Genomic DNA, 25,894 nt, shown 5'->3' with positions numbered 1-25,894 from the left:
TTCACCAAGCATGCAGAGTCCAGAAGCAGCCATAGATGCCAGGGAAAATCCACCATGGGACTCCCCTGCAGGGCCACAGGCTAGCCAGCAGCCAGCAGCCAGCAGCCAGGCTGAACTTCCCACAGACAGGCCCAGTGCTGGTCCAGTGTCCACTGCATCAAGGCAGCAGCTAGTTCCTAGGGCCCCAGAACATGGGGGCTTACGTGACCCCCTAGGTGTGAGGTCTGACCAGCACACATGAAGCCACCTGGGCCTAGAACCAGTTCACCCACCCCCAGGAACCCTCTCCTGGGTCTTTAAAGGGTGCTGGCATTCCACAGAGACACAGTGTGTAGAAGCTACTGTGCAGGCCCCCTTCCTCACTCCTGTCCTGCTGGGTCTTCAGGCACAGTCACCTCTGAGGGAGAAGATGCCCCAAGAGAATTAGCTCGGGCTATTTGGGATCATGCCTCACTCATGTTGTCTTCATGCTTCAGCGTAGGACTCTACACTATCTCCCTCCCGCCATTAGGGATTCATTACTAAGTCCCTACCCTGCCCCTAGGTTGGTGAGTAGTCCAGCTCTCCTTAAAAGAAGGCCAGAATGGGACAGGGAGGTGGCATGCCTGGCAGAGTGCACACATCAGCATGTGTGAAGACCCAGGCGTGAGTCCCCTTTCCTGTCTGCCCTAGGGACCAGTGTTGTGGTGTCCCTTCTCTCTGTCTCTCCCCTCTCTTTCCCTGTCTGTATCTTACCTTTTATCAAAAATAAGGAAAAGGGGGGTTGGGTGGTAGTGCCGTGGGTTAAGCACACATGGCACAAAGCCAAGGACTGGCGTAAGGATCCTGGTTAGAACCCCTGGCTGCCCACCTGCAAGGAAGTCGCTTTACAAGTGGTGAAGCAGGTCTGTAGGTGTCTATCTCTCTATACTCCTCTCTGTCTTCCCCTCCTCTCTCAATTTCTCTCTGTTCTATCCAACAACAACAGCAATAACAATAAGAACAACAACAACAAGGGCAACAAAAATGGGAAAGATGGCCTTCAGGAACAGTGAAATGGTGGCATGGTTCAGGCACTGAGTCCCAGTGGTAAACATGATGGCCAAAAAAAAAAAAAAGTTTGCAAGTAGTACAGCAGAACTAAATTTGCTAGATTTCAGATTTAACAGCCTACGATTATGTTCAAACTCAGTACCTAGAACACAGCCAGGTTTTGAACAGTGGTGGGTACGAAGAGAAAGGAGTAAGCACTCAGATGGTGGATGGAGGTTAAAAAAAAAAAAGGAACTTTCTCCCCAAGTTTCAGATGCTTTATACACTTCCCCAAATGTTGAAGAGAGGCATGGGAAGGCAAGTCCTCCCAGCAGGAGGCTCTTCTCTGAAGTCAAAGCCCAGTTCAGAGAAAGGCAGAAGTTGGGAGGGCCAGTCCTGCTCCATTTCCCAATCCTCTGCTCACAGATCTCCACCCTGTGCCTTCTGGGAAACAGTTCACTCAGAAGCCTCCCAGATCAGACAGCCACTCAGAAATAGAAAAGGAGGCTGCATTTAATTTCAGCTCTTGAAGGCGCAGGCCTCCTATCTCTTCAGTAACCTAGACAAGCCCAGTATGAAACAGCCAGGCTGCTGCTGACCCAACTGGCTGCAAAGCCAGAACCTGGTGTCTCTGTAGACAGAGGAGGTATAGTGGCCCAAAACACCAGGCCTGGCCTCACCATCCATCTCTTCACCCTTTGGATCGGCTAGACCCAAAGTAAAAGCAAAACTGGGCTCTGTGGTGCCAGGCTGAGCACGGTGAGGCGAGGGGTAAGCATTCCCTGGGAAACAGAGTAAGAAGGGAGATGGGTTGGTCCTTTGAGTGAGAACCCTGAGATACCCCAGGAGGCCTCCTCCCGGAAGAGTGGATGAGTAGGAGACTCAGAGGAACTTCTTTTCCTCAAAGCCTCTCCCAGTGTGTCCTGACAGAGAAGGCCTGTTGCTCCATGTTTTGCTTGCTGTAACTCTCCCCACAGGAAGGCAGTGGAAGGTAATGCTGGTAACATCTCCCAGCTTTGGGCCAGGAGGAAGGTAGCTGATGAGAAGGGACCTGCCAGTGTCCCATGGTGGTTCCGCAGTGCAGGCAGGAGAGCAGTGTTTGAATGATTCTAATGCTTCAGGATGCATTACATGTCACACTAGTCAGACGTCAGAAGACAGTGGGTCCCTACTTAGCCTGTAAAGAAAGGGGCAGGTTAGATCAGGCCAGTGCAGTACAATGCCATTGCAATGCAATGATGTCTACCCTCCTGGCCTCATGCAGTCCTCAGCAAGACCTCTCTCAGCAAGACCTCTCTGCTTCTCTTCCATCACCACACATTAGGATCACCTGGCAGTCTTTGTTGGTGAGCCTTGGGCAACTGCATTTGGAAAATCTTTCAGGTGAATCAACTGTTCAGTCAGGGGTTCAGAAGAATGGAAGAGAGACTCAAAATGGTTTGATTCTTTGGCAACAGCACTGATGAAGGAAGTGACATTTCACTAAAATAAAGTTTTGCACCAGATGTAAATAGACTACATATCATAGCAAGAAAAATTTATGTCCACACTAAAATTAGAACTTCCTACCCGCCAGGGCTATCTTTCCAAGGAGCCACAAAGTCTCCTCTATGAGGGTAATTAAGAGGATGGGTTTCCCCCTGACTGGAATGGGGTGAGGCAGAGATTCTTCCTCAAACCAACAGCTCACTGAACCCTGCTCCTGCCTCCCCCCGCATGCCCCCTTAATTCTAGCAGCCAGGAAGGGCAGAGTGAGGGAGTCCGAGTCACGCAGGCTGGTACAACCTTTGTAGGACACCTACCACTCAGTCCTCCTGTCTCTGCACTATGTGTCTCACCCAATTTTAACCCTATGTCAATATGTCAAAGTAGGAAATCCTATCTTACACCTCAGATCAAGAAATGGAACCCAGAGCTGAACCAGACTCCCAGCTCATGAACTTGGTAAAGAACAGAGGAAGAAGTCAAATCTGGGGGGACTATCCCTCTGCACCCCTGAGCCCAGGATGATGAGAGGGTGTTGCAGGTGTTTGTAGGCCTGCCTAAATGTAGACAGGTCCACTGACCTTTAGCGCAAGGACCAACTGACCTTTATTCTGAGAGTATGTCCTTCCTTCCCTTTTCTATGTGTTTGTGAAGTGGGACTGCTTACTTGGCTACATAAATTGGTTGAGTTTACCTTATGATTCAGCATTTATACAGTGGAGACTCAAACACTAATTCAAAGAAACATAGCTGCATTATTCATAGTGGCCAAAGAGTGGAAGCAGCCTAAATGCCTAGCAACAGATGACTGGCTAAAGAAGTTATGGGATATATATTCCATGGAGGACAACTCTGTGAACAAAAAAGATAATACTGTATCTTTTGGGACAAAATGGATGGGACTGGAGGTATCTATGCTTAGCAAAATAAGTAAAGAGATGAAAGAAAACTACCAGATGGTTTCACTCATATGTGGAGTCTAGCAATCTGATTTACATGAATTTGCCAAAAAAAATTCAAACAAAACAGAATCAAGCAAACTATAAGATGCATGAGAACTCTGGTGGTTATATTTAGGAGGTGGGATAATGGATATATGGAACTTTGGTGGTGGGTGTGGTGTGGAACTATGCATTGTAATCTTATAATCCTATAACAGACTATTAATAACAATAAAATTATTTTAAAAATAATTTCTATTCATATGAAAATTAAATAAATTATTATTCTCCAGTTTTCTTCTGGTGAGATTACTGGTACACAAACTCCAAAACTCTGAGCCTGTCATGCTCCCTCAGCAGCCTCTCTGGTGTCCTCTTCCTGAGGAGGTCAGTCTAGTCAGGTGATGGCACTGAATCTCTAAGCTGGGCCTGCTGCTGGTGGCTCTATAAGTCCCAACAGGCTGGAGAAACCCAGTGTCGGATTAACCCATAGTCTGCACTATGTGTGGGGTGGTGTCTGATCAACCGAAGCACACCCTCTAAACAACTTACCTGTGCACAAGGCCAAAGTGCCAGTGTTTATCACGCCTGCATGTGCCCTATGTACTTATTAAGATGAGGGCCATTTGGGAGCCCAGCCCTCCCTTGCACACTGAAGAGCATTTCACCTTTCAATGATGCGGTTGTTGTCCTGGAGGTCACAGGCCAGCAGCTTCATCCCCTCACAGAGCTCCTGCATGCTGGGTGAAGCACAAGAGACTGCTGTGGCTGAGGCCCAATTTGGTCAGCCCAGACCCCTCCCGGGAGGCCCACCCAGACCGCCTCTGGCATGAAGCAAAGCTCTGGGGTCCTAGCCTCGCCTGCCTTGTCTCTATATCCCTCACACTTCCCCTGGAACTTACTGGATAATCAGGTCTTTTGGTAGAGGGCTGAGATGAGCAGCTGTGGTGGGCAGTGAGGTCTGGGTCCCCTTTGCTCTGTCCTGAAGGAGCTGATGGGATAGCAGGTCCAGGGTCTGAAGGGAAACCACACATAAGTAAGAAGGGAAGAGCCAGCTTTGTGTAATTGGAAGGGGCTGCTGAGGAAGGGTGATGGGCCCAGCCTGTGTACCTGGAGGCTCAGAATACTCAGGCCTTTCCCCCAAGCTCTGGTTCCCACCTCATTGGTCTGCTGCCTTCTCCTCTGTCTCACACATCCCTGTGATCTTATATGACAGCTGCAAAGATGGGCAGAGCGACCACAGGTGGTCTCTGGGAGGGCAGAGCAGGCATCCTAGAAGCTGCCTGTGTAGGGAGTCTCCTTGCAAAGAGCAGCTCAGAAAACTTAGAGTCCCTGTCACCTGACTCATGAGTAGCCTTCATGCCTCTAAGGGACTAAGACAGTTGTTCCAGTGTTTTGATGATGCTACTCTTTTTTTTTTTTTTTTAAAGATTTTATTTATTTATGAGAAAGATAGGAGGAGAGAGAGAACCAGACATCACTCTGGCACATGTGCTGCCTGGGATCAAACTCAGGACCTCATACTTGAGAGTCCAAAGCTTTATCACTGCACTACCTCCCAGACCACTGATGATGCTACTCTTACCTCCAGTGTGAAGTCACCAGGAAACACCTCTGCCCCACCCCCCCATGCCCACCTCAGGGCACACCTGTGGATTAGACCCCTTCAGCCTGCATCAAGATCCAGAGCAGAAAAGCAGATGCCACCAAAGTGCACTTTGGACATGTCCCGGCAGATGCCCACCTTGCTGAGGCTCTCCTGGGCTGCTTGGGCTTCCGTGTTACAGGCTGCCACAGAGCAGCCCACCAGGCGTAGGTGGTTCCTGGTCTCATGTACTGTCCTTGAGAGAGCAGAGAGCAGTTAGGCTGGCTTGCTTGCTTTTCCTGGGGCCTTTCCGGCTGCCCTCTGGGTCACCATGAACACCCAGGGAAGGGTTTCTGGAGGCCAGAGCTAAGGAGTCCCCACATCTGTCCTGCCCTTCATTGTAGCAATGCTGATGATGGTTGTGAGGGAGACTAGTGGGGGCCTCCTCAGAACCACAGCAGGAGCTGCAGATCACATGTGACGAGGGCCAGATCACCAGGCCCTGAGGAGTAGGGGGAAGACAAGTCAGGCTCCAGAGAAGCAGAGGAAAGCCTACAAGGGGCACTTAAGGCAGGAACTGCCCACACTCTCATTTCCAGAGCAAACCAAGGTCATGACTCTTAAGAACTCTCCTCTAAGTACAGAGAGTGAGGGAAGACATTTTCCCAATTGCACAAAAAGAAAATTGAGTCTTACAGTGACTGAAGCAGTGTTTGGTTCTGAACCCTGGTTACACATTAGAATCATCTGGAACAGCATTACAAATAATGATATTTATTCAAGGAGAGACATATTCCCTCCCATGTTCATTGTCCCAAGAGCTGAGTGACTGGATAAGATGTGTATATTCAATGGGGAGTAGAATAATGGTTATGCAAAAGACTTTCATGCCTGAGACTCTGAGGTCCCAGTTTCTACCCCCAGCATCACCATAAGCCAGAACTGAGTGGTGCTCTAGTCTCTCTCTCTTTCTTTCTCCTTCCCTCTCTCTCTCCCTCACTCTGTATCTTTCTCTCATTAAAATAAAAATAAAGTATTTTTAAAGATGTATACATTACATCTTTACATCTTTTACATGAAATACTACTTATATATTAAAAAGTTGAAATTCATATATATCTTTTTATTGTTTTTAAATAGAAATATGGTGTACATCTTTTTAATTTTTTAATTCTTTTTAAAAAATTATTATTGGATAGAGATAGAGAAATAGAGAAGGAAGAGAGAGAGAGAGAGAGAGAGACTGCAGCCCTACTTCATCACTTATAAAGCTTTCCCCTACCCCCCCCCCATTTGTAGGGACCAGGCGTTTGTAGGGACTGTGGGTTTAAATCAGGCAGGGGACAGACCCCACCCAACAGACTGCCCAGACCACCTGGAGCACAAAGACATCCATTTGGCTCCTTTGACTCCACCCCATTCTGACCAGTGCTCTGTGACTGAAGTTCAGGGTGACCTGAGGTCTAGAAGCATCAGGCCAGGAAGGATCCTGGTCCCTGAGCTCAGCAGGGTGGGTGTGGGGGATGGGACTATTACCTTAGCTGCTTGCTGTAGGTGACCAGGGATGCCTGATACTTCTGTGCACACTCCTCCTGGAAGACCTGCAGGAGCCTTTTGGCTAAATGACTGAAGTTCACCCTAAAAAGTCAGTGAAACCAAGGCACAGAGGTAAGTAGCAGGAGCCACGAGATCAGGGAGGCAAAGAACTCATGCCATGGGACAGACATGGGAGAAGGACACACACACTCTGGTGCTCAAGGGAAAGGGAGAAAGATGGTTAGTGAAGTATGAGGGCTCTAGTGGTGGCACACTGGGTAAGTGGAGTTATTATCAGGCACAAAGACTTGGGTTCAGGCCCCTGGTCCCAACCTTCAAGGGGAAAGCTTCATAAGTAGTGAAGACATGATGCAAGTATCTGTCTATCTCTCTTTCCCTCTCTACCCCTTTTAATTAAATAAAGTTTAATTTTTTTAAACAAGGAAGTGTGTGTGTGTGTGTGTGTGTGTGTGTGTGTGTGTGTGTGTGTGAACTCATATGCATGAGAAAGAGAGAAAGAGGCTAGGAACTCAGGGGAGGATGGTTATATCAGGGGAGGCCTCCTGGAATATTATCCCAAAACAGGAGCAGAGGGACACTCGGGCAGAGGTCAGAAGCAGGAAGTGGGAAGTGGTAAATCATCGAGCACAGTTAGGGAAAGAAATCCTGCAAATGATTGTATTCAGACCAGAAGCAAAACCAGTTACATCAAGATTGTTTCTGATTCTCCTGACTCAGTCATGCAGTCTCCCTCCTGGGACCACAGACAGAGCCAGCCCACCTTCCTCCCACTCTTCTGTGGCCTGGGATCAGGGCTCTGTGCCACTCCTAGGCTGGTCAAGAGGGTCCCTCTGCCCTAGTGCCCTTGCCCTCCAGCTCACCCGCCTGCTGAGGGATAGGCCACTCACTTATCCAGCTTGTGAATCTGCTCCTCATTGTAGCCAAGCCCTGAAGGAAACACAAGAATTACACCATCTAGACTATGTCACCAAAACTAAATGCCACAAGGTTGGGGGCTGGCAGGCAGTGTGGAACTAATGGTAAAGGTCAAGACAGCCCAGCCTGTGCCTGCTTGCAGAAGCTGACAGTCCAGTAGAACCAGGAAGAACTTGAGCAGTGCAGCAAGTAAGCAGGAGCCCACATTTTAACAGGTGGGGCCTGCAGAAGGGTAGAGAAATAGCTCCAGGGCTGGGATTTGGGGTGGGGGCAGACAAACCACATGGGGGGCCATGTACTGGGGAGGCTGGGTTCCTCATCTAATACCCCTGAGGCTGGTGGGCCAGACCTGAATATCCAGGCTATGGACAGAACTCTGCAGCAAGCAGCTGAACAGCCAGTATCCACATGCTTCCTTCTAGACTCAGTCATCTCTGCCAGAGGGCTGATGCTCCTGCCAGGGAAATGCTACCCTCTCCTGGACATCAAGAGGATGGCCCTTCAGACTAGTGGCTCCATAGGTTGAGGTGGCTAAAAGCTAGGGATGCTTAAACATGTATCTGCTTCTTCCTCCATAAAACAGAGAGGGCAGAAGCATCTGGAGTTTTTACAAACCTTGATTTAAGTAAGAGCACACACAGCCTGGGTGTGAGGATCATGGAATTCCAGTGACAGAGGCACAGAAACCTCTAAGGTTCTCCCAATATCACAGCAAAGTGGCAAATTGGCTATCAGGCCAGGCTTGTAGGTTACCAGGTTTCTCCTTCTTCAAGATGTTCTCTTACTCTACCAGGCCATCCCCAGAGGTAGGATTAAAACTCCCAAGGAGAGAAGGGCATCTAGATATATGTCAATTTTATGACCACACATGGTTCAGAACTGAGTTTTCATTTTATTACAACTATTACATTGTTGGAAAAGTCATTTCTGACAACCTAATAGTTCAATTAATTCAAAATTTAAAGCAAAAACTATCAAACATTTTCCCAGTGGACACAGCTGTATTGCTTATAATGAATTTTCATTTTATGAAGATACGCTTTCTGTGCATAATACACATGAGGTTTATATTGAAAATATGCTGAGATGATAGCTTAAAGATATTGTCTAAGTAAAATAGATTTTTAAATTAATTTCATGGGTTTCTACGCTTTAGATTCTGACTGGGAACACTTAGATTTCCACATGTGACAGTAATGATTTTGCACAATCCTAAGTCTAAGCCTACACACTAGGAAATACTTGGGCCAAGGGTGGGGAAAGGGGGGTTCTGTATTTGATTTCTTAGCTCCCCAACCCCAAGAATCAACTTGGTGGAGCTTTCCCAGGCTCATTCTAGGACTTGCTGTACCCAGGCCTCCCATAGGCCCTTCCCCACTCTGCTCATAATTCCATTGCTTCAGGCAAGCAGCTTCTGCCTCAGAACTTGCAGTATTTGTGGAAATTTGTAGTAACACAGGCAAAATGTCTGGCCTAGTGACTGACACCCTTCTAGAAAATAAGTTATTCAAGTAAGTCAAAAACACACTGGAGAAGAAGTACCCCTGGCTCTGTAAAGTATACTTTAGAGATAATTTGTCTTTCAAGGGCCACCTCTATGGTGCTGGGCTCCACCCACTATGTCATCTAAGCCTCTCACATGGCAGTAGGCACAGATAAAGGCATCAGACTGTGCTTCAGGGCAGCTGCAGGTGGTTCCACACAGCACCACACACCTCTAGCAGCACTGCCAAATGAGTGTAAAGAAATAAGTGACCAGAGGAAGGAAAGAAGGAAGGAAGGAAGGAAGGAAGGAAGGAAGGAAGGAAGGAAGGAAGGAAGAAAGGGAAGGAAGGAAAGAAGCGAGGGAGGGAGGAAGGAAGGAAAGAAGGGAGAGAGGGAGGGAGGGAGGGAAACCAAGAATATTTTGCTCTCACCTGGCCTCATCCTGGATTTCTTGAACTGCTTGTAGATAAGATGCATCTTGTCCACACAGCACTGAATCTGATGGATGCTGCAGGCAGGAGACAGGGAGCAGGTGATGGGGTTGAGGGGCTAGAGGAGGGCAAAGACTGTTTCTCTGCATAGGAATCTCACTGCTAGATTGAATTGAGAGGCCACTTTGGGATGAAAGTAATTCTCCCATCTCTAAACTTATCTGAGATACCTTGGGGCCAGCTGGTCATCTATCTCTCTTACACACACACACACACACACACACACACACACACACACACACACACAGTGTTTAGTAAAAGGTGAAATAGACAAAAGAAAGCTCTAAACAGTGGCCCAGGGAGACAGCATAGTGGTGATACAAAACATATTCATGCCTGAGACTCTTAGGTCCCAGGTTCAATACCCAGGACCACCAGAAGCCAGAGCTGACTAGTGCTCCCCCCCTCTAAATAAATAAATGTTAAAAACAAAAAAAATCTAAGGAGAGTGACATTTTCTATACTAGGAGGTTTGAGAATAGACCCCCAAGGAGGCTTAGAAATAGTGACTCCTGAGATACAAGCTTGGCACTGATGGTTGGGGATGGTAGTGTGGCAGAAATCACTCTTTGCTCACCTGGAAAGGGTAGAAACTGTGCCTGCATGGTAAACACCATGCCTGACACACAGCAGGAAACAAAATAAACCAAAAATTCTTGTTTAAAATAAGAATGAGGCACGCAACTGTGAAATAGTTCAGTGGGTAGAGCACATGACTTGCATGCTCCTTGTTCAATCCCGGCACTGCATGTACCAGAGTGATGCCCTGGGTGTTCTCTCTCTCTCTCTCTTCTCTATTTCAAATGAAATAAGATTTATTAAATGCTATCATCAATCTTTAATAAAAATCAAGGGTGAATCAACAGCCCCTTTTCTCTTTGGAGGCAGAAATGATCCCTACAGGACTTCTGCTGGGGTTGAAAGTGGTATTGTTTCTCCCTTTCTTTTTCCAAATGCTTTGCTTGCAGTGTGTGTGTGTGTGTGTGCGCGCGCGTGTGTGTGTGCGTGTATGTTGAGTGAATAGTCACTTCTCTCCCTATGGCTCATTTATCTTTACTTCCTCCTAATGTCTGCATCTTAGCCATTTCTGAAACAGGAGTCAGCAAGCATTTCTTGTCTCTGAGTCCAGGTGTGGACCAGACCTCAGATCCAGTCTTTTATTCAAACAGCTCAAACCAGCCAGGTGTCTTCAGAAAAGAATGCTTTGATTTTAGAAAGGCGATCCAGTGTACCCACATTATAATGAAGGACCACCCCAGTGAGCCTGGGGACACACCTCCTCCTCAAACACACTCCACCTTCAGAAAGCCAGAAGAGTTTTCAGCTGGGTGGGGTAAGTAAGCATAGCAAAGAGGCTCATCTCAGTCTAGGTCAGGTTTTGCAGCCACAACAGTTGAGAACACACTCGCAGGATTCAAGGTTTGAGTTCAGCATGAGGAGTAGGATCATGACCAGATCCCAAACAATCACTACAGGTCCCACAACCTGACCCTCCCAGATCAGTGGAGGTGGGTGAATGGTTCTCATGTTTGTGAAGAGGGACAAGAGAGTTTAAAGGTCCCTGCAGACCTAAAACACAGGTGTTGGAAGGGAGCAGGCCTCTTCCTAAGCCCTACCACCCTCATTTGTCATTTAGTCTCTGTGACTTGGGGCAAGTCAACCTACCTAAGTGAGCCTCCAGCTTATAAACATGACTTAACATTATTTCTGTTCAGAGGAGTAAGTGAGGAGGTAGGGATAGGAAGACCTATCCAAGGCCGGAGCCAGAACAGTGACTCTGAGAAGGATGTAACTAAATTAGTCTTCTGTTTAGAATCACTACACCTGCTAAATTCACTCTTGAGTTAAACTCCCATTGGGGGCAGCACCTCAGGTCTTTCTCTTAGCCCATCTCAGGGGAGGGGTGTGTATGTCCCTATAACCCACCCCCATCCCCCTTCCATGCCACTGTGCTCAGTTCAGAAATGAGAGTGATATTTAGATCTAAGGCCTGTCTGAGATGTACACCCACCCACCCCACCAAGAAAGAAAATCCCACAGACCTTCTGTCCTCATGTACCTGATCCCGGCTCTTCACCAGCTCACAGCTCAGGGTGCTCAAGCTCATCTGGGTCTTTGTGATGTTGTGGGAACATCTGGAGAGGACCCCCACCAACTGTGGGGCCAAAAGACAGACCCCCAGGGGGCCCTCAGCCTGGGGATGGGGCTGCAGCCCCATTGGACCCACTCTGCTACTGGCAACCCTCAGTGCCCCTTCCTGACTCCTGGCAGCTCTCAGTGTGCCCCCTCTTTACTTGCAGAAGCCCCAGTGTCCCCTGCACTCCTGGAAGCCCCCAATGTCTCTCCTCTACCCTTGGTAGCCCCCAATGCCCCCCTACATTGCCTAAATCTCCCAGTGCCACTCACCCTCCATTCTTGGCAGCCTTCACTACCCCCCCCCATCCCACCCCCCACCCTGTCTCTACTCTGGCAGCCACAGCCTCACTCACAGTCCGCAGCTTGATCCTCAGCTCTAAGGTCTTCCTCAGCTCCTCCAGCTCAGGTATCCCAGTCTCACTGCTGAACCTCAAGGGGAGGAGGAAGAAAGACACATTTGGGGTTGGCAGGCACACATTGGGTAAGGCATCTTGGCACAGCCTTGCTGACTTGGGGAATATCTGAGGAGTTACATGATTGAAACAGAGGCAGCAATGTGAAGGTGGCCCTACCACCATTGCTGTGACATTGTTGAGCACTGCAGAGAGTGAAGATAAAGATATATTTAGACAAGCAACCTAAACCTATGAAATCATTCATCACTTCACAATGCAGTACAACGAATGATGTTCCTTAGCTGGGACATTTATAGCTAAAGGGAAAGAGTCCAATTCCTTTCTAATGGAAACTATATTCCACTATAATCAACAGCTTATTGATAAGGGGAAGTTGTGCTTATACAAACCAGCCCATAATGTACCAGGGACTTGTCATATGAGCATCATGCTTATGCTCCCCCCAGAAAGAGGACCCATGTGGGCCTGGTATTCAGATCAGAGATGAATGATGGGGGCTCAGAAGAGGATCTCCAGGTATCTCCCTTTTTGTCTCCTTTTAAAAAAAATCTCTTTATTGGAGGATTAATGTTTTACAGTCGACAGTAAATACAATAGTTTGTATATGCATAACATTTCTCAGTTTTCCACATAACAATACAATCCCCCACTAGGTCCTCTGTCATCCTTTTTGGACCTGTACTCTTCCCCTCACCCACCCCAAAATCTTTTACTTTGGTGTAATGCACCAACTCCAGTTTAGGTTCTACTTGTATTTTCTCTTCTGATCTTGTTTTGTCTCCTTTTCTACCCCCTTCCCCTCTTAATTTCTCTCCATCCTATCAAATAAAAATTAAAACAGAACAAGTGGCCACTAGGAATTGTGGATTCATCATGCAGGCACAGAGCTCTAGACATAACTCTGGTAGCAATAAAAAAAATTAAAAAATATGACTTATAGACATTAGTGTGGTGTCAAAAAACCACATAAAATCACAGGGAAAATGTAAGTGAGGGGTCAGGCCACTCCTGCCCAGCGTCGGGTGGACCAGGCTATTTTGGGCATCATCTGTGATGCTGCCAGCCAAAGTGGCTGAACTTGTATCCACCCAGCCTAGGATTCTAAGTTTCTAGGAAATGTTGGCAATAAACAAGACCAATGCTACCCAGAGGAAAGACTGATAAGAATCCTGCAGGTGGGACAATGGGTGTTGTTCCTCCACCAAGCAGACTTAAAGAAACATAAGAAGGCATGAAGTACCTTGTATGAGCCACGTAGAAAAGAAAATGTGTGGGTCAGAGACATACTCATTAGCCTTGCTATGTATATTAATCAGCTTGAGCTCCAGCACCTATGGGAGTGCCACAGCACCAGGGGAAGCTCTCCCCTTCTCTCTGAATGAAAACATGGCCTTGGGAGCACTGAAAAGCCAAACATACAGGCTTTGGCTCCACAGAGTAAGAAGGGGGTGTGGAGAGAAAGGAATGGCAATATAGAGGATAAGTAGGGAGTATGAATGATGGATAATAGGGCGAAATTGTATTGGCATGGAAAAAGAGGACTCATTAGCTGAGAAAAGCAGGATATAAAACAGCAAATAAAGGGACATCATATGTTGATTAGTACTGAGACAGGCTCATATAGAGTAGAAGAACATCTAGAAGGATTAGAGTGACAGCACATCTCTGGGTCATAGGATATGGTATTTACTTTTCTGTTTGTTTGTTTTTGACCAAAGCAGTGCTGGGCTCTGACTTATGGTGGTTCTGTGGATTGATCCTGGGACCTTCGATGCCTCAGATATGAAAGTCTGCTACATAAGCCACTGTGTTAGCTCCCAGGTGAAGGATGTGGCATTTTAACTGTGTTGTTGCTTCTCTGTACTTCCTAACTTTCTATAATTAGCATATACTGGTATTTATAGCAATAACAACTAGGAATAAAGGATGAGGAAATAGGAATAAAGAATTAGAAATAAAGAAATCTGTGAGTTTGAGTTTGGGAGTGGAGGGAAGGAAAGGAAAGCAGAGAGGAGAGAATTAGAAATGAAATAGAAGGAGGGCTGGTAGCACACAGGGTTAAGTGCACATGGCACAAAGTGCAAGGACCGGCTCAAAGATTCCGGTTTGAGCCCCGGCTCCCCACCTGCAGGCGGTGAAGCAGGTCTGCAGGTGTCTATCTTTCTCTGCCCCCTCTGTCTTCCCCTCCTCTCTCCATTTCTCTGTCCTATCCAACAACAATGACAGCAATAACAACAACAATAATAACAACAACGACAAACAACAAGGGCAACAAAAGGGAAAAAATAGCCTCCAGGAGCAGTGGCTTCATACTGCAGGCACCAAGTCCCAGTGATAACCCTGGAGGCTAAAAAAAAAAAAAAAAAGAAAGAAAAAGAAAGAAAAAAGAAATGAAGTAGGAGCAGGGCTGGGGAGACAGCATGATGGTTATATAAAAGTTCTCCTGCCTGAAGCTCTGAAGCTCTGAAGGTCTGAGGCTCTGAGGCCCCAGGTTCCATCCCATCACCACCATAAGCCAGAGCTTGAGCAGTGCTCTGGTTGCTCTGCATCTCTCTCTGTATCTCTCTCACTAAGATAAAATAAATAAAATTTTAAATAATAAATAAAGTAAGGACTACCTGCTTTGCTCTCCTGCCTGAATACAGTAGGTGTTTGGTTCATGGTAGTGAGTCAACATGAATGAATGAATGAATGAATGAACGAATGAATGAATGAATGAATGAGTTGTGATGGATTGTAGGGCCTGGAATACTGGATAAAACTGAATGGCAGAAGAGTGTGTGTGTGTGTGTGTGTGTGTGTGTGTGTGTGTGTGTGTGTGTTGGTAGTGGAAGGAAGGGTTGTGTCCTTGTTTTAGCTGTTGTACTTTACTTGCTCTCTGGTTTATACTGGTTTAGTCGTGTTAACTTCCCAAGACTCAGCCAGATTTACTATGTAATGGTACAAAAGCCCCAAAGGTTTTCTCTACACCACTTATTGTTCTAAAACCCAACCTCTGGGTCAATTTCTTGTGTTCTAACCTGCCAACTGGCCCTCCCACCAAATCCCTCCAGCTTTACTCTGGAGGATTTTCCACCAGAATTGGCTATAGCAACACTCACTAGCACTCCTCATGCCCCAGTCATTTGCCCTATTTCTCTGTGCACAGAACCTTACAGTCTTGACTCTGGTCTGAAAAGCCTCACCTCTTCCAGGAAAATTTCTGTGGCTGCTTCTATGTCCAGAAGGGGAGTGTGGGTCCCTCTGATTGCGTGGGGCATCCTTCCTGTACCACCTCTCCTTTTGCTGTCCCCAGCTCCCCACCCCATGCTCCAAGTCCATGATGTGCTGTTCTGGGACCTGAACCAGAAGGTGGTCGAGGCTCTGGTGAGTCAGCCCCCATAATGGGTCTCTGCTGGTTCCTGGGGGCCTGAGCCAGTGGATATGAGGGGTGGGCATGGCCCGTGTGCCTTCCGAGCTTTGGAGGGCTGTGCTAGCTGCCCCACTGCTCACCTCTCATCTCTACCCTCCAGCTTGGTTTGCTCTGCTACACTCTCCCTCTTTCCAACTTATCATCCCCAATTAGTCCAAGAGAAGTGGAGGACACAGAGCTCCAAGAACCACATCCAGGCATCCTCCAAGGGTGGAGGATGGTTCATACCGCAGAGGGAGCAGAAGGGGCATGAAGGATGAGACCCTGGTGCCCTGTCCTGTAGGCTGGGCAGGCTCCATCTTCACAGAGGCTTCTGATAGGACAGGGCCTTTTCCTGGAGGCATGGAGGTTGTACTCGTTTCAGGAAAGGCAGTATCCCAGGAGTTGCTTCTACCTGGGATGCCACCAGGCTGGGAGCAAGGCACTGAATACATTCTCTAATTCAGAAGGGGAGGGGGAGTGGAACCTCTGGGTGAGAGAGGCAAGGGACCCCAGTGGAAACACCAAGGGTGAGGTACTTGTGTAGAGAGAATGGCTGAGGGGTCTGGTGTACCAACAGTCTTCCACCCCCTCCAACCCAGGCAGCACACTCACCTCTCACTGCTGAGGTTGCTGCTGAGGAAGAGGAGAGCCATCCTGGTGACCTCCAGTGTCCGTCTGCATGTGGCCTGGAGCATCTCCCTGCACAAGGGAACCCTGTCAGAGTACCCTTCAGGGCACCGAGGAAGCCCCTCCATTGGCATGTCCTGTGATCCTGCCCTGCTTGCCCACCTTACCCTCCCTGCCCCACCCTGCCCAGCAGGCACTCACACAAACCAGTACAGCCCCCGAAGCATCACCTCCTGCCCAGCCAGCAGAGCCCGAGCCAGCCTTAAGGCCTGGTGGCCAGCGCCCAACACACACTGCAATACATGGGTGTCAGGGTCAGGTCCCATACCCCAGTCCTGCTCTGGCCCAGCTTCTGCACCAGGCATGCCCCTCACCTTGGCTGTGCTGTAGTCTGCCTGCAGGTCCATTTTGGGGACAAATTTGGGGACGTCCAGAGCAGCTGCAGACAAAGAGCCTATCTGAGTGCTGCCCACAGGGTCATGAATGAACTTTGAACTTTTTCTACACCTCAAACACCAATTCTCTAAACTCCCCAACAAACTTGCAAGTGGTTTTCTAGTTACAGACCCTCACTGCCCTCTTATGTCCATAGTGGAGAACTACAACCTCCTGCCCAAGATAGTGTCTCAACAGCCAGTGAAAGGGCTGAAACCATCCTGAAGACAAGGGATTTCCAGGTTAGTCCCTCTCCCCAGCCTCTGAGATCCAGATGAGGAGGCTGGAATTGGCATCCTTCAAATGATACTTTTGCTAGAATCTGGAAGACAAAGCTCTGGAATTCTCTCTCCTGGGTTCTCGATTCTTCTAACCCAAACTATCAGGGCTCCCCTTACAGGTATTGTAGAGGTCAGATTGCACAGAGCTCTCCTTGTTTCACTTGGAGCATCTTTGAAAGCTCGGTGGATGCAGTGAAGCCCAGGCATTCCAGAGGTATTTGCAGACTCAGACCCTAGATCTCCTCTCTGCACCCCATGTGCCTAAGGATACACATACACACAGGCAAGTAGTGAAAATCCTGAATCACAGACTGCTGTGTCTGGGAGGAGACTAAGGAGGAGAAAAGACCAAGCCTGGGTGACCCTACTCACGGTCCCTGAAGACCAGCCCCTTGGGGCCGTCACTGGCCATATTGAGCAGGGTCAGGGGGCTGCTTGCTGTAGTGTGGGCGATGTGCTGGGCTGAGAAGTTGGGCTCCAGGACACAGAGATGACCCTCAAAGAGGTACTCCTGGTGCTGGGGGGCCACACTGGTCTGCTTGTACACAGCCTCCAGAAAGACAGATACTCTGCAGAGATGGGCAGGTGTCAGGTATCAGCAGACAGCAATGATTTGGGCTACGAGATAGCATAACGGTTATGCAAAAGATCTTCATGCCTGAGGCTCCAAAGCCCCAAGTTCAATCCCCACCACCATCATAAGCTAGAGTTTCCCAGTGCTCTGGTAAAAATAAATAAATAAAAGTATAATAATAATAATAATAAAACTGTAGGCATTAACACTTCCTTGAAGGTTTGTAGACTTTATTTGTAAAACCACCTGTTCCAGGCCTTCCCCCCCACCTTGGAGTATCAATGGTTTACAGTAGTTAGTACATGTTAACATTTCTCAGTTTTCTGCATAATATTCTAACCTCCCACCATATTGTATTCTATTGTATGCATTGTATTCTATTGTGTTTATTTATTTATTTTTACCAAGGCACCGTTCATCTTTGGTTATGGTGGTGCTGGGATGGTACCTGAGACTTCAGAGCCTCTGGCATGAAGATCTTTTGCATAACCGTTATGCTATCTTGTAGCCCAAATCACTGCCTTTTTAACTTTTTTTTTTTTTAACCAGAGCACTGCTCAGCTCTGGTTTATGCTTATTGGTCCTGGGGATTGAACATGGGACCACTGGTCTTTGGGGCCTCAGGCATATAATTCTCTTTGCATAACCACTATGCTATAGAATTCTCCTAAATTAAGATTCCCCCCAAGCTTTCAAACCTGAACACTGGCTTGGTCACATGCCCCCCAACCCCGGGGAGCCAGGTTGTCCCTTGGGCCACTCACGTGGTATGGGTGTGGACATAGACGTGATGCAGGACCGCCTGGGACAGCGAAAAGACGTGGACCACAACTCGCTGCAGGATGTCACTGGTCTCCGCAAAGAACTGGTCAAAGCCCCAGCACTTGGCAGGCTCCACCTCCAGGATGTTGGCCAGGATGGGCACCAGCTGGCTCTGCAGACCCCTGCCCTCCCAGAACATGGAGACTGTCAGGGGTGCAGATAGGAGGAGTGGAATGGCAGGGGCTTTCCAAGGGAAGCTAGGCCCAGGGTCAGGGAGGATGGGGAGGAAGTGCTGCAGGAGCTGGTTCCAGCATCTAGGGGGGTAAACTAAGGCAGAAAGGGAGAGTGATGTCTTCCAGCTGCCAGCAGGCAAGACAGCCCTTGGCTCCCATCAGAGAGGTGATGCACAGCCCGGGGGTGGGGGTCACCCACCCATGGTCCCACTTACATGGACAGCTGGCAGGTGATGGGGAGGCTATAGCTCCACTCCAGTGGCCCGTTCTCCTGCTTCTGAGCACCTGAAATGGCTCCGGCTGGTTTCTCTGTGGTAATGCGGTACCTGGGTCGGAGCAGAACCATATCAGCAGGGCCTAAGGCATGACAGCCACAGCAAGGGCGGGAGTCTCCAAATAGTGGTTCAGGTCCTTTTGTCACCTCCAGGTGTGGAAGTGTCTGGGAAAGTGGAGTCTGAGAGTCCCTGTCTTGATTGTTCTCTGCACCCCACAGTTCAGTCTGCCTTCACACCCTCACCCTAGCACACAGGCTCCCAAGCAACTTCCCTGTCCATCCATCCAGCCTTCCCACAGCCTTACATCCATGTGTCTCCTCCCCTTTCCCTAACCGAAAACAACCCCCAACTCCATTCCCACTTGGTAGGAAAAGGTAAGTTATTTGGGGAGAGTATGTGAATGCAGTTATCATTAATTTACAATGGCTTTTTTTTTCATTTCTTTTTCTTCTTTCTCTTTTTTAATCTAATAGGATAGAAAGAAACTGATTGGGGAGGAGGAAGTAGAGAGGGAGAGACAAAGAGAGACAAGAGAGACACCTACTTTAACACTTTTGAAGTATCCCCCCTGCAGGTTGGGAGCTAGGGCTTGAACCTGGTCCTTGTGCATAGTAATGTGTGTTCAACTGTATATACCACTGCCTGAGTCCCTACAAGGGCATTTTTTAAATTTTTTTTTAGTGTTCCCAGGATCCTCAAAAGGATCTATCAAACTATGTCAAGTAAAAAGGTTCTTTCAAATACCATGGGAAGCCTGTGCGGGTCCCACATAGCCTGAGCCCAAGCTGAGGGTGTGTTTGCTTTCTGGAAATCTACCTGGAGCTGCATTTGCTCTGGGAGCCAGGTCAGCAGGTGCCCACTCTCCAGCTGCTTCAGGACCTTGAGCCAGAAGCTGGGTTCTGACCACACCAACAGCCTCGGGCCTTATTTGGGGCCTCAGCTGAGATGTGAGGAATGGCTCATGGGAGAAGACAAAATCAGGAATGAGGGTTGTAAGGGGTGGGGTGTCAGGTTCAACTTTCTGTCTGTGGGACTCATAACCAAGGATTTAGCAGGCACCCTAGGGCCTGAGAGACCTGAGGAGGGTCACAGGTTAGGGACACTACCACAGGAGCACTCCCTGCCCCCTGGCCCACATACATGATCTCCTTGTTGCGTCGTGGTCCACCAAAGGGGACAAAGGGCAGGCTGCCAGTAGCTGCATGGTACAGGGTCACCCCAATGCTCCAGAGATCCACAGTGACTCCAAATGCTTTCTGCTGGGGCTTGCGAAGCACCGCCCGTTCATACATGTCAGGGTGCTGTGGAGAGGGTCAGGGGCAGTCGTGAAGGAGAGTGTGGACAAGGTCCTGTCCCCACCCATCAGACCCCCTTCCCTGCCTTCAGGCAGAAGTAGGATCATCAGAATTCTTCTCTGTCATCTCAAAAGTTGGTGCAGAGTCAGCTTTTCCTGAATATGTGTGTCCATACTCTGCCCCTCTGGGAAATTGTGACCAGGAAAGCCCCATCCTCTGTGAGCTTTAGTGCAAGGTTGACTGCAGAAGGCCTGGACAGGGAGACCCAGACCAAGGAGCCTGGGCAGGGGGTCTGGGCAGGGCCCCACAGTCCCACTCACCAGGTACTCCTCAGTCCCATAGACCGAGACGAACTTCTCATCGTCATCCAGCTCCCGGGCTGCCCCAAAGTCAGTGAGCTTATAGATGCTTTGGCCCTCATCGCCCACTAGACGCATGATGTTTCCGGGCTTGATGTCCCGGTGCACGATGCCATTCTCCCGCAGGTGGTTCATGCCGGCCGCTGGACAGAGGGAAACTGTTCTGGGTCCAGCTGGGGACAGCCTAGTATGGGGGCTTGGCTTGGTGGGGAGCTATTCTTGGGGCTAGAGAGAGTACCCCATGCTGACAAGGCCATAGGGAAGCAGAGAGAGGAACCCCTGTACATGGAAGCAGGAGAGGAACCTCTGTACATGGGGTATCTTGGTTCCATCAGGACTTTCTAGAAAACCTGGAGTGGGCAGTAGCCATGTCATAGGAAGAAGTCCACTCTCAGAAATTTCATTAGGTTTGGAAGTGCTGGGGGCTGGGTGATGGTGCCACCAGCAGAGTGAATATGTTGCCATGCACAAGGGCCAGGGATCAAACCACCAGTTCCTACCTGCAGGGAGGACGCTTCAAGAGTGGTGAAGCAGTGCTTCGGGTGTCTCTCTGTCTCTTTCCCTCTCTATCTCTTCCTCCTTTCTCAATTTCTATCTGTCTCTATAAAAAGGAAAGAATAAATAAAAATAAAAGCAGTGGTAAAATATGGCTAAGACAAAATTAAACATTCTAACCACCTCTAAGTGTAATTTAGTTTCATGACTTGAGGTTCATTAATCCTGGGTCGAAACAAACACCATTTTCCATTTCCACAACAAACACTATCAAATTCCCAAATAGAACTTAAAGGAGTAAACATGATTCCTTTTCCCCTCCTCCAACCCCTGGAAGCCAACTTCCTGCTTCCTGTCTCTGATTTTCCACTGGAGGAAGTGCACACAGATTTTTTTTTCCTTGTGTGGCCAGTTTTCTTTATTTGCATAATATCTGCAGGTACATCCACACTGTGGTGTATGTCAAGATCCATTAATTAATTAAGAATAGAGACAAACTGAGAGGGAAGAGAAAGAGAGAGAGAGAGAGAGAGAGAGAGAAGCCTGCAGCACTGCCTCACTGCTTGTGAAGCTCCCCCCGAGCCCTTCCAAGTGGAGACTGGGGGCTTGGACCCAGGTTCTTGTGCTCTACCAGGTGTACTACCAGGCCTCCATAAAGTTGGCTAACACTCCATTGTAGGTGTAGAGCATATTTTACTAATCATTGATCTATTCATGACATTTGGGCTGTTTTTTACCATATGGTTATTATAGATGTGAATTATATTGGTGTGTAAGCAATCCATTTTGACTTTTGTTTCTAAATTGAAAGTCTTCACCTACTGATCAGCAGGAAGCAGATCTCTGGGCTCTGTCTCTCTTCCGTGTGTGTCTCAGCTGTGTGAACAAGCCTCCTAGGTCCTGGATACGCTTGCATGTCTGAACATCTGCTTTGGAAATGTCCTCTTGGGGGTTACCTTCTGCTGAGAGCTGGGCCTAGGGCTGCTCTGAATTGGGGTGGGGGCTCCCTGGTGGGAGGCAGGGGTCTCACCCACACAGCGCAGCACCACCAGGAACTCCTCCTCTGGCAGCCCAAAGGCATTCTCTGGACTCTCCAGCACACTCAGCAGGCTCCCACTGGAGCAGTACTCCATGACCAGTACCTTCTGCCGGCTGCCCCCCTGTGGGCATAGGGGATACTTGGTGACATGGCACTGAGGGAGGAACCAGCTTCCTCAGTGGGACGTGGCTCTGAATAGAGCCCAGGGCCCCCCTTCCCAAGGGTCCTGCTTCTGGCTTGGCATGGCCTGGCCAGGCCTCCCTCTTTGACTTCACATTGTTTCAAGCTCAAACTCAAACTCAAGTTTTCTGGGAAGCATTCTTTGCTTTTATTCCTGCCCCACCCACCCCCCCAACCTCTGTCCCTTTTTCCAGGCAGGTCTTGGCATTCTTTCCTCTATAGCTTGCTGCTCTGGCCAGACCACTAACGAGCATACAAGCAAGTCTATTAGTATGTGATCCTATTGGGATTACAGTCTGTGAGGATCACAGGCAGGACCGTCCTCTCTGATAGAGCCATGAACTCACCGTCTCCTCCACTGCGAAGAGCTTGACGATGTTTTGGTGGTTCAGCTTCCGAAGAACTTCAAACTCCCTCACCTGCACCTCACGGGGGCGCAGATAGCTGGCAGTATTGAAGACCTTCACAGCAACCAGCTCCCCGGATTTCTATCCCAGATGACAGGAATATATGAATGAATCACTGGCCAGGAAGTGTACCTCTCCAAGGCCACCACTCCTGCTCCTGCCTGCCCAGCATCAGAGATGAGAGATGGCCCTCCCCTTCCCTGGGAGGGGAAAGACTTGACCCCCTATGGGCTATTACTGCTATTGATAGTGGGTGACCACAAGAGAGCCCCCACTTCCACTGTCGGCAGCAGAGCTGGATAGGCACTTGTTCTGTCTGGCTTTATCAGAATGAGCCTGCACACAAAGTTGAATCTATTCTAATACAGCCCTGCAGGAAGCAACAAAGTCCAGACAAGTCTTACTTACAAGTCTTACTTCCTACCTCTGCAGCTCTAGATTTGCTGCTCTCTCTCTCTCTCTCTCACTCCATGACCAGGGCAGCATCCCCAGGGACCCTTTTCAGCTCCCCACATCTCTGCCCTTCAAGTGTCCCCACCCCAGAATGAAGAACACAATCCAGAGCTTCTGCTCAGCCACACCCCACCCTTGGCGCACTTGAGGGCTGCTCCAGCCAGGCTGTCCTACCTTGTTGCGGGCCTTGTACACACTGGCAGTGGCCCCCTGCCCCAGCAGGTCATCCGTGTGCCACAGGTAATTGGTGGTGCTCTGCATCTCCTGCCCTTACTGGCTGGCCACCCCCTGCCTTGAAGAAGAACAGGCTGGGGTCCAGGATTCCATTCTCAACCAGGCCAGTGCTGGACACTGGTGGCCTGAGAAGTAGCTGTGTTCACCCCATGCAGTGATCCACACAGTCCCAGAGGTGAGGGTGCTGAGGATGTGTGAAGCACATAAAAGGTCCAGTGACTTAGCCCCAGAGAAGCACAGCCCTGGGCCTTCAGCACTCACCCTGTACTGGCCCCGCCACAAGGTTTTCTGTCTACCTGTTCTCCCTCCCCAAGCTCCCTCCAGCTCCTTCTCTAGACAGGCCATTCTGCAGAAACAAACCTCTGTTCTCTGTCACCTCTCCTAGGCACTAAGCATTCTGGAGTTTTGGCATCCAGGCCTGGGATTGAACCAGGAATCAGAAATAGTGCTTGGAGGAAGGGCAGCAGCTTCAACACCACCACAAATCTCCAGGATTGCAACATGATCCTGAGCCCCTCCCCACCCACTCACCCAGGCACACACTGCTTCCTGCTGCTGTGCCCACAGCTCACTGCCAGGTTACTGCTGTTATGTGTATGTGTGGTGAGAGGCTAAGAGTGTTTGTATATGATATGGGGGTGGGGTGGGGCTGAAAACTATCAAAGTCAAGAGTTTGGGTGTACTGGGAAGGATCTAAAACCCTCAGACAATGCTGTTCTCACCCTAGCCTCTTGGCTCCAAAGACTGGTTCCAGAAAGAAAAGCCTCTGAAGTTAAATACAAGGCATCTCTGGAAAGCAGAGCCAGAGGATGACTGAGAAGGGCCACTGCTCCCTAAACACTCTCAGGTAAGGTTGGGCTAGTCAGGGCTAACATCTTACAGACTCTTAAACCAAAAGTAAGGGTCCCCATGCCTGAGTTCCTATAGCTTCTGCCTTCTCTCTGCAATCTGTTTTTTAAAAATGTACATCTCAAGAAAGTCAACTCCCTGAGCTATAGACTATTTAAAGTGAATAGTTTCAGAAAATGTTTGTATTTTACAGAAGCATCTGGGGTTCCAGGACTAAAGGCTGGGATTGGTTTCCCTGAGAATGAGCAAGAATTAACCTGGGATGGTGGTGGTGGTGAGAAACTGGGTACAGAACACTGTGGTCAAAGTCAGCACTCCTCCACCCCCTTTATGTTGGTGAGCACTGCCTTTAGGATCTCCACCAGGGCTGGTGCTGAGGCAGCGCCTGCAAGGAGACACCAGGCAGTGTGGAGCACAGGACAGCCTAGATGGGATGGAGGCCCTGGACCCTGCCCCTGGGGCTGCTCACACTGTGCCAAAGGAGCTGGTCTGCAGTGGGCATGGTCAGCTCTGCCTGCCACACACAGCGCCCCACCTGGGTACACTGGGTTGGACTTTGGGGCCAGCCCCACCCACCTCACCAGTGCACTTACCCCAGTCTGAGCAGTTGCTGATCAGGAAGAGACTCTCCCCAATGAGTGTGTGTTAAACTTTCTGTCTGTGGCAAGTCCAGAAGCTGAGCTATACCGGAAAGAGGAGGGCGGATGAGAGGCACCGTTTGGGCTGTTTGATTCTCAGTCTCCATCAAAGGCCACCGGCCCCAGCCCTTTAACCCTTTCCTGTTTGTCACCCTCTCCCATAGTTCTGGGGGTTTCCAGCTCTGCTCCAGTCCCCATCTGCTCCAGAAGACCTTCCTTGCCACACTGCCTTTTGAGAAGAAAGACCCTGGGAGCGCCTGGCAGGAAAGGACCTTGGAAAGGTGGAAGGCAGTCTGGGGTCAGAGGCTTCTGTCACAATCCTCTCTGCAACTCATGGCCCTACACCATCTTCCCCTCAACCCCACCCCCACCACACACTCACCCCATGTGGCTGTGGGGAGAGCAGACTTGTGGGGGCAGGTGCCACCCCCAGAGATTTCATGGTTCGATGTTATTCAAGAGTCATGGCCAGGACATTGTGGTGACCACAAGATCAAAGACTGGAAGACTTGGGCCAGATGAAGTGATCTTGCTGGGTGCTGGCAGTGGGACTGGGAGTTGCCTCCCAGCCTCCAGCCAGAACCAGGGTTCTGCAGGTTCCAGCACTTCCTGATTTCATTCTTTCTCTCTCTCTTAAAGAGACAGAAGCACACAGCATTGTCACTCTAGAGGAAGGGGAAGAGGATGCTCTGAGCTCCCAAGTAGAGGCAACTAGACCAGAGTCTGACCTCTAGGAGGCTTGCACAAGGCCGGGTGGTTGTGGGGGCCTCCTGGTGCTGTTTTCATGTCTCTCTCACAGTTCCCTGCAGTGGGGAAGCTCAGGGCTCTGGGGAGGAGTGTGCAGAGCAGGTTGGACAAGTTAACTACTTTTTCCAGTAGTTCAGGAAATGGGAAGCATTTCACAGACATGCATGGGAGATACAGAGGCCCCCACACCATCAGGAACTTGCCTGTGGTTTGCACAAAGCTGGGCTGGCACTCAGGTGTGCCAACATCCCAGCAGGACTCATTGTCTCCACCCCAGTGTCTCAGAAAGCTGGTAAAGTCTGTGCTGCTCTGGTCAGCTCCAAGATGGCAGTTGGGTAAGAAATGGTTAAAACTAAGAAATTCCATGTTTCTAGAGAATGTTGAAGGGACTTTCCCAGGGCCACACCTGGTGGTTTCCTCTGGCAGCCCCACCCCTAGCACCCTGACACTAGAACAGGAACCTAGGGTAGAGCTGCCTCCTGCTCAGATAGACAGATCAGCCCTTACCCCACAGCCTGAGGTGCTTCCCACTGCCCTCAGCTTCTGCCCAACCTTTCCAGAGGGCAGAACCAGGATGAATGTCCCAGCTCCCACC

At 49.2% G+C, this 25,894-nt stretch overlaps 1 protein-coding gene across 6 annotated transcripts; it reads right to left on the bottom strand.

The window, feature by feature from the left end:
- Positions 1-1,506: 1,506 nt before the first annotated feature.
- On the bottom strand, positions 1,507-25,155 carry IKBKE (inhibitor of nuclear factor kappa B kinase subunit epsilon). 6 transcript variants are annotated; one of them, XM_060178760.1, is made up of 22 exons: positions 24,935-25,155; positions 24,508-24,595; positions 23,006-23,249; positions 22,319-22,459; positions 21,783-21,912; positions 20,219-20,400; positions 19,744-19,904; positions 18,544-18,654; positions 18,098-18,277; positions 17,132-17,328; positions 16,418-16,482; positions 16,245-16,336; positions 16,029-16,115; positions 11,960-12,029; positions 11,513-11,625; positions 9,411-9,487; positions 7,467-7,506; positions 6,559-6,660; positions 5,182-5,278; positions 4,340-4,452; positions 4,106-4,177; positions 1,507-2,188 (listed from the first exon to the last, which is right to left on the bottom strand). In XM_060178760.1, the coding sequence occupies exons 3-22, from the start codon at positions 23,090-23,092 to the stop codon at positions 2,155-2,157; spliced, it is 2,151 nt and encodes a 716-aa protein (XP_060034743.1). In that variant the 5' UTR covers positions 23,093-23,249; positions 24,508-24,595; positions 24,935-25,155; the 3' UTR covers positions 1,507-2,154. The 6 variants fall into 6 exon arrangements, with proteins under 6 accessions (XP_060034743.1, XP_060034741.1, XP_060034742.1 ...); XM_060178758.1 differs by having other exon boundaries at positions 11,960-12,035; positions 24,935-25,154; XM_060178759.1 differs by having other exon boundaries at positions 11,960-12,035; positions 23,006-23,123; positions 24,935-25,154.
- Between the last annotated feature and the right edge of the window lie 739 nt (positions 25,156-25,894).

Source organism: Erinaceus europaeus, chromosome 19 (genome assembly GCF_950295315.1).
Source record: "Erinaceus europaeus chromosome 19, mEriEur2.1, whole genome shotgun sequence".
Classification (NCBI taxonomy): Eukaryota; Metazoa; Chordata; class Mammalia; order Eulipotyphla; family Erinaceidae; genus Erinaceus; species Erinaceus europaeus.
This window is presented reverse-complemented; position numbering and strand designations above follow the sequence as displayed.

Coding starts and splice junctions, on each gene's coding strand:
- IKBKE (XM_060178758.1), bottom strand. CDS start 23,092: ATGCAGAGCACCACCAATTACCTGTGGCACACGGATGACCTGCTGGGG. Junction 4,453..5,181: donor CCCAGGAGAGCCTCAGCAAG/GTGGGCATCTGC, acceptor GTTTCCCTTCAG/ACCCTGGACCTGCTATCCCA. Junction 2,189..4,105: donor AACAACCGCATCATTGAAAG/GTGAAATGCTCT, acceptor CTTTCTTTACAG/GCTAAGTAGGGACCCACTGT.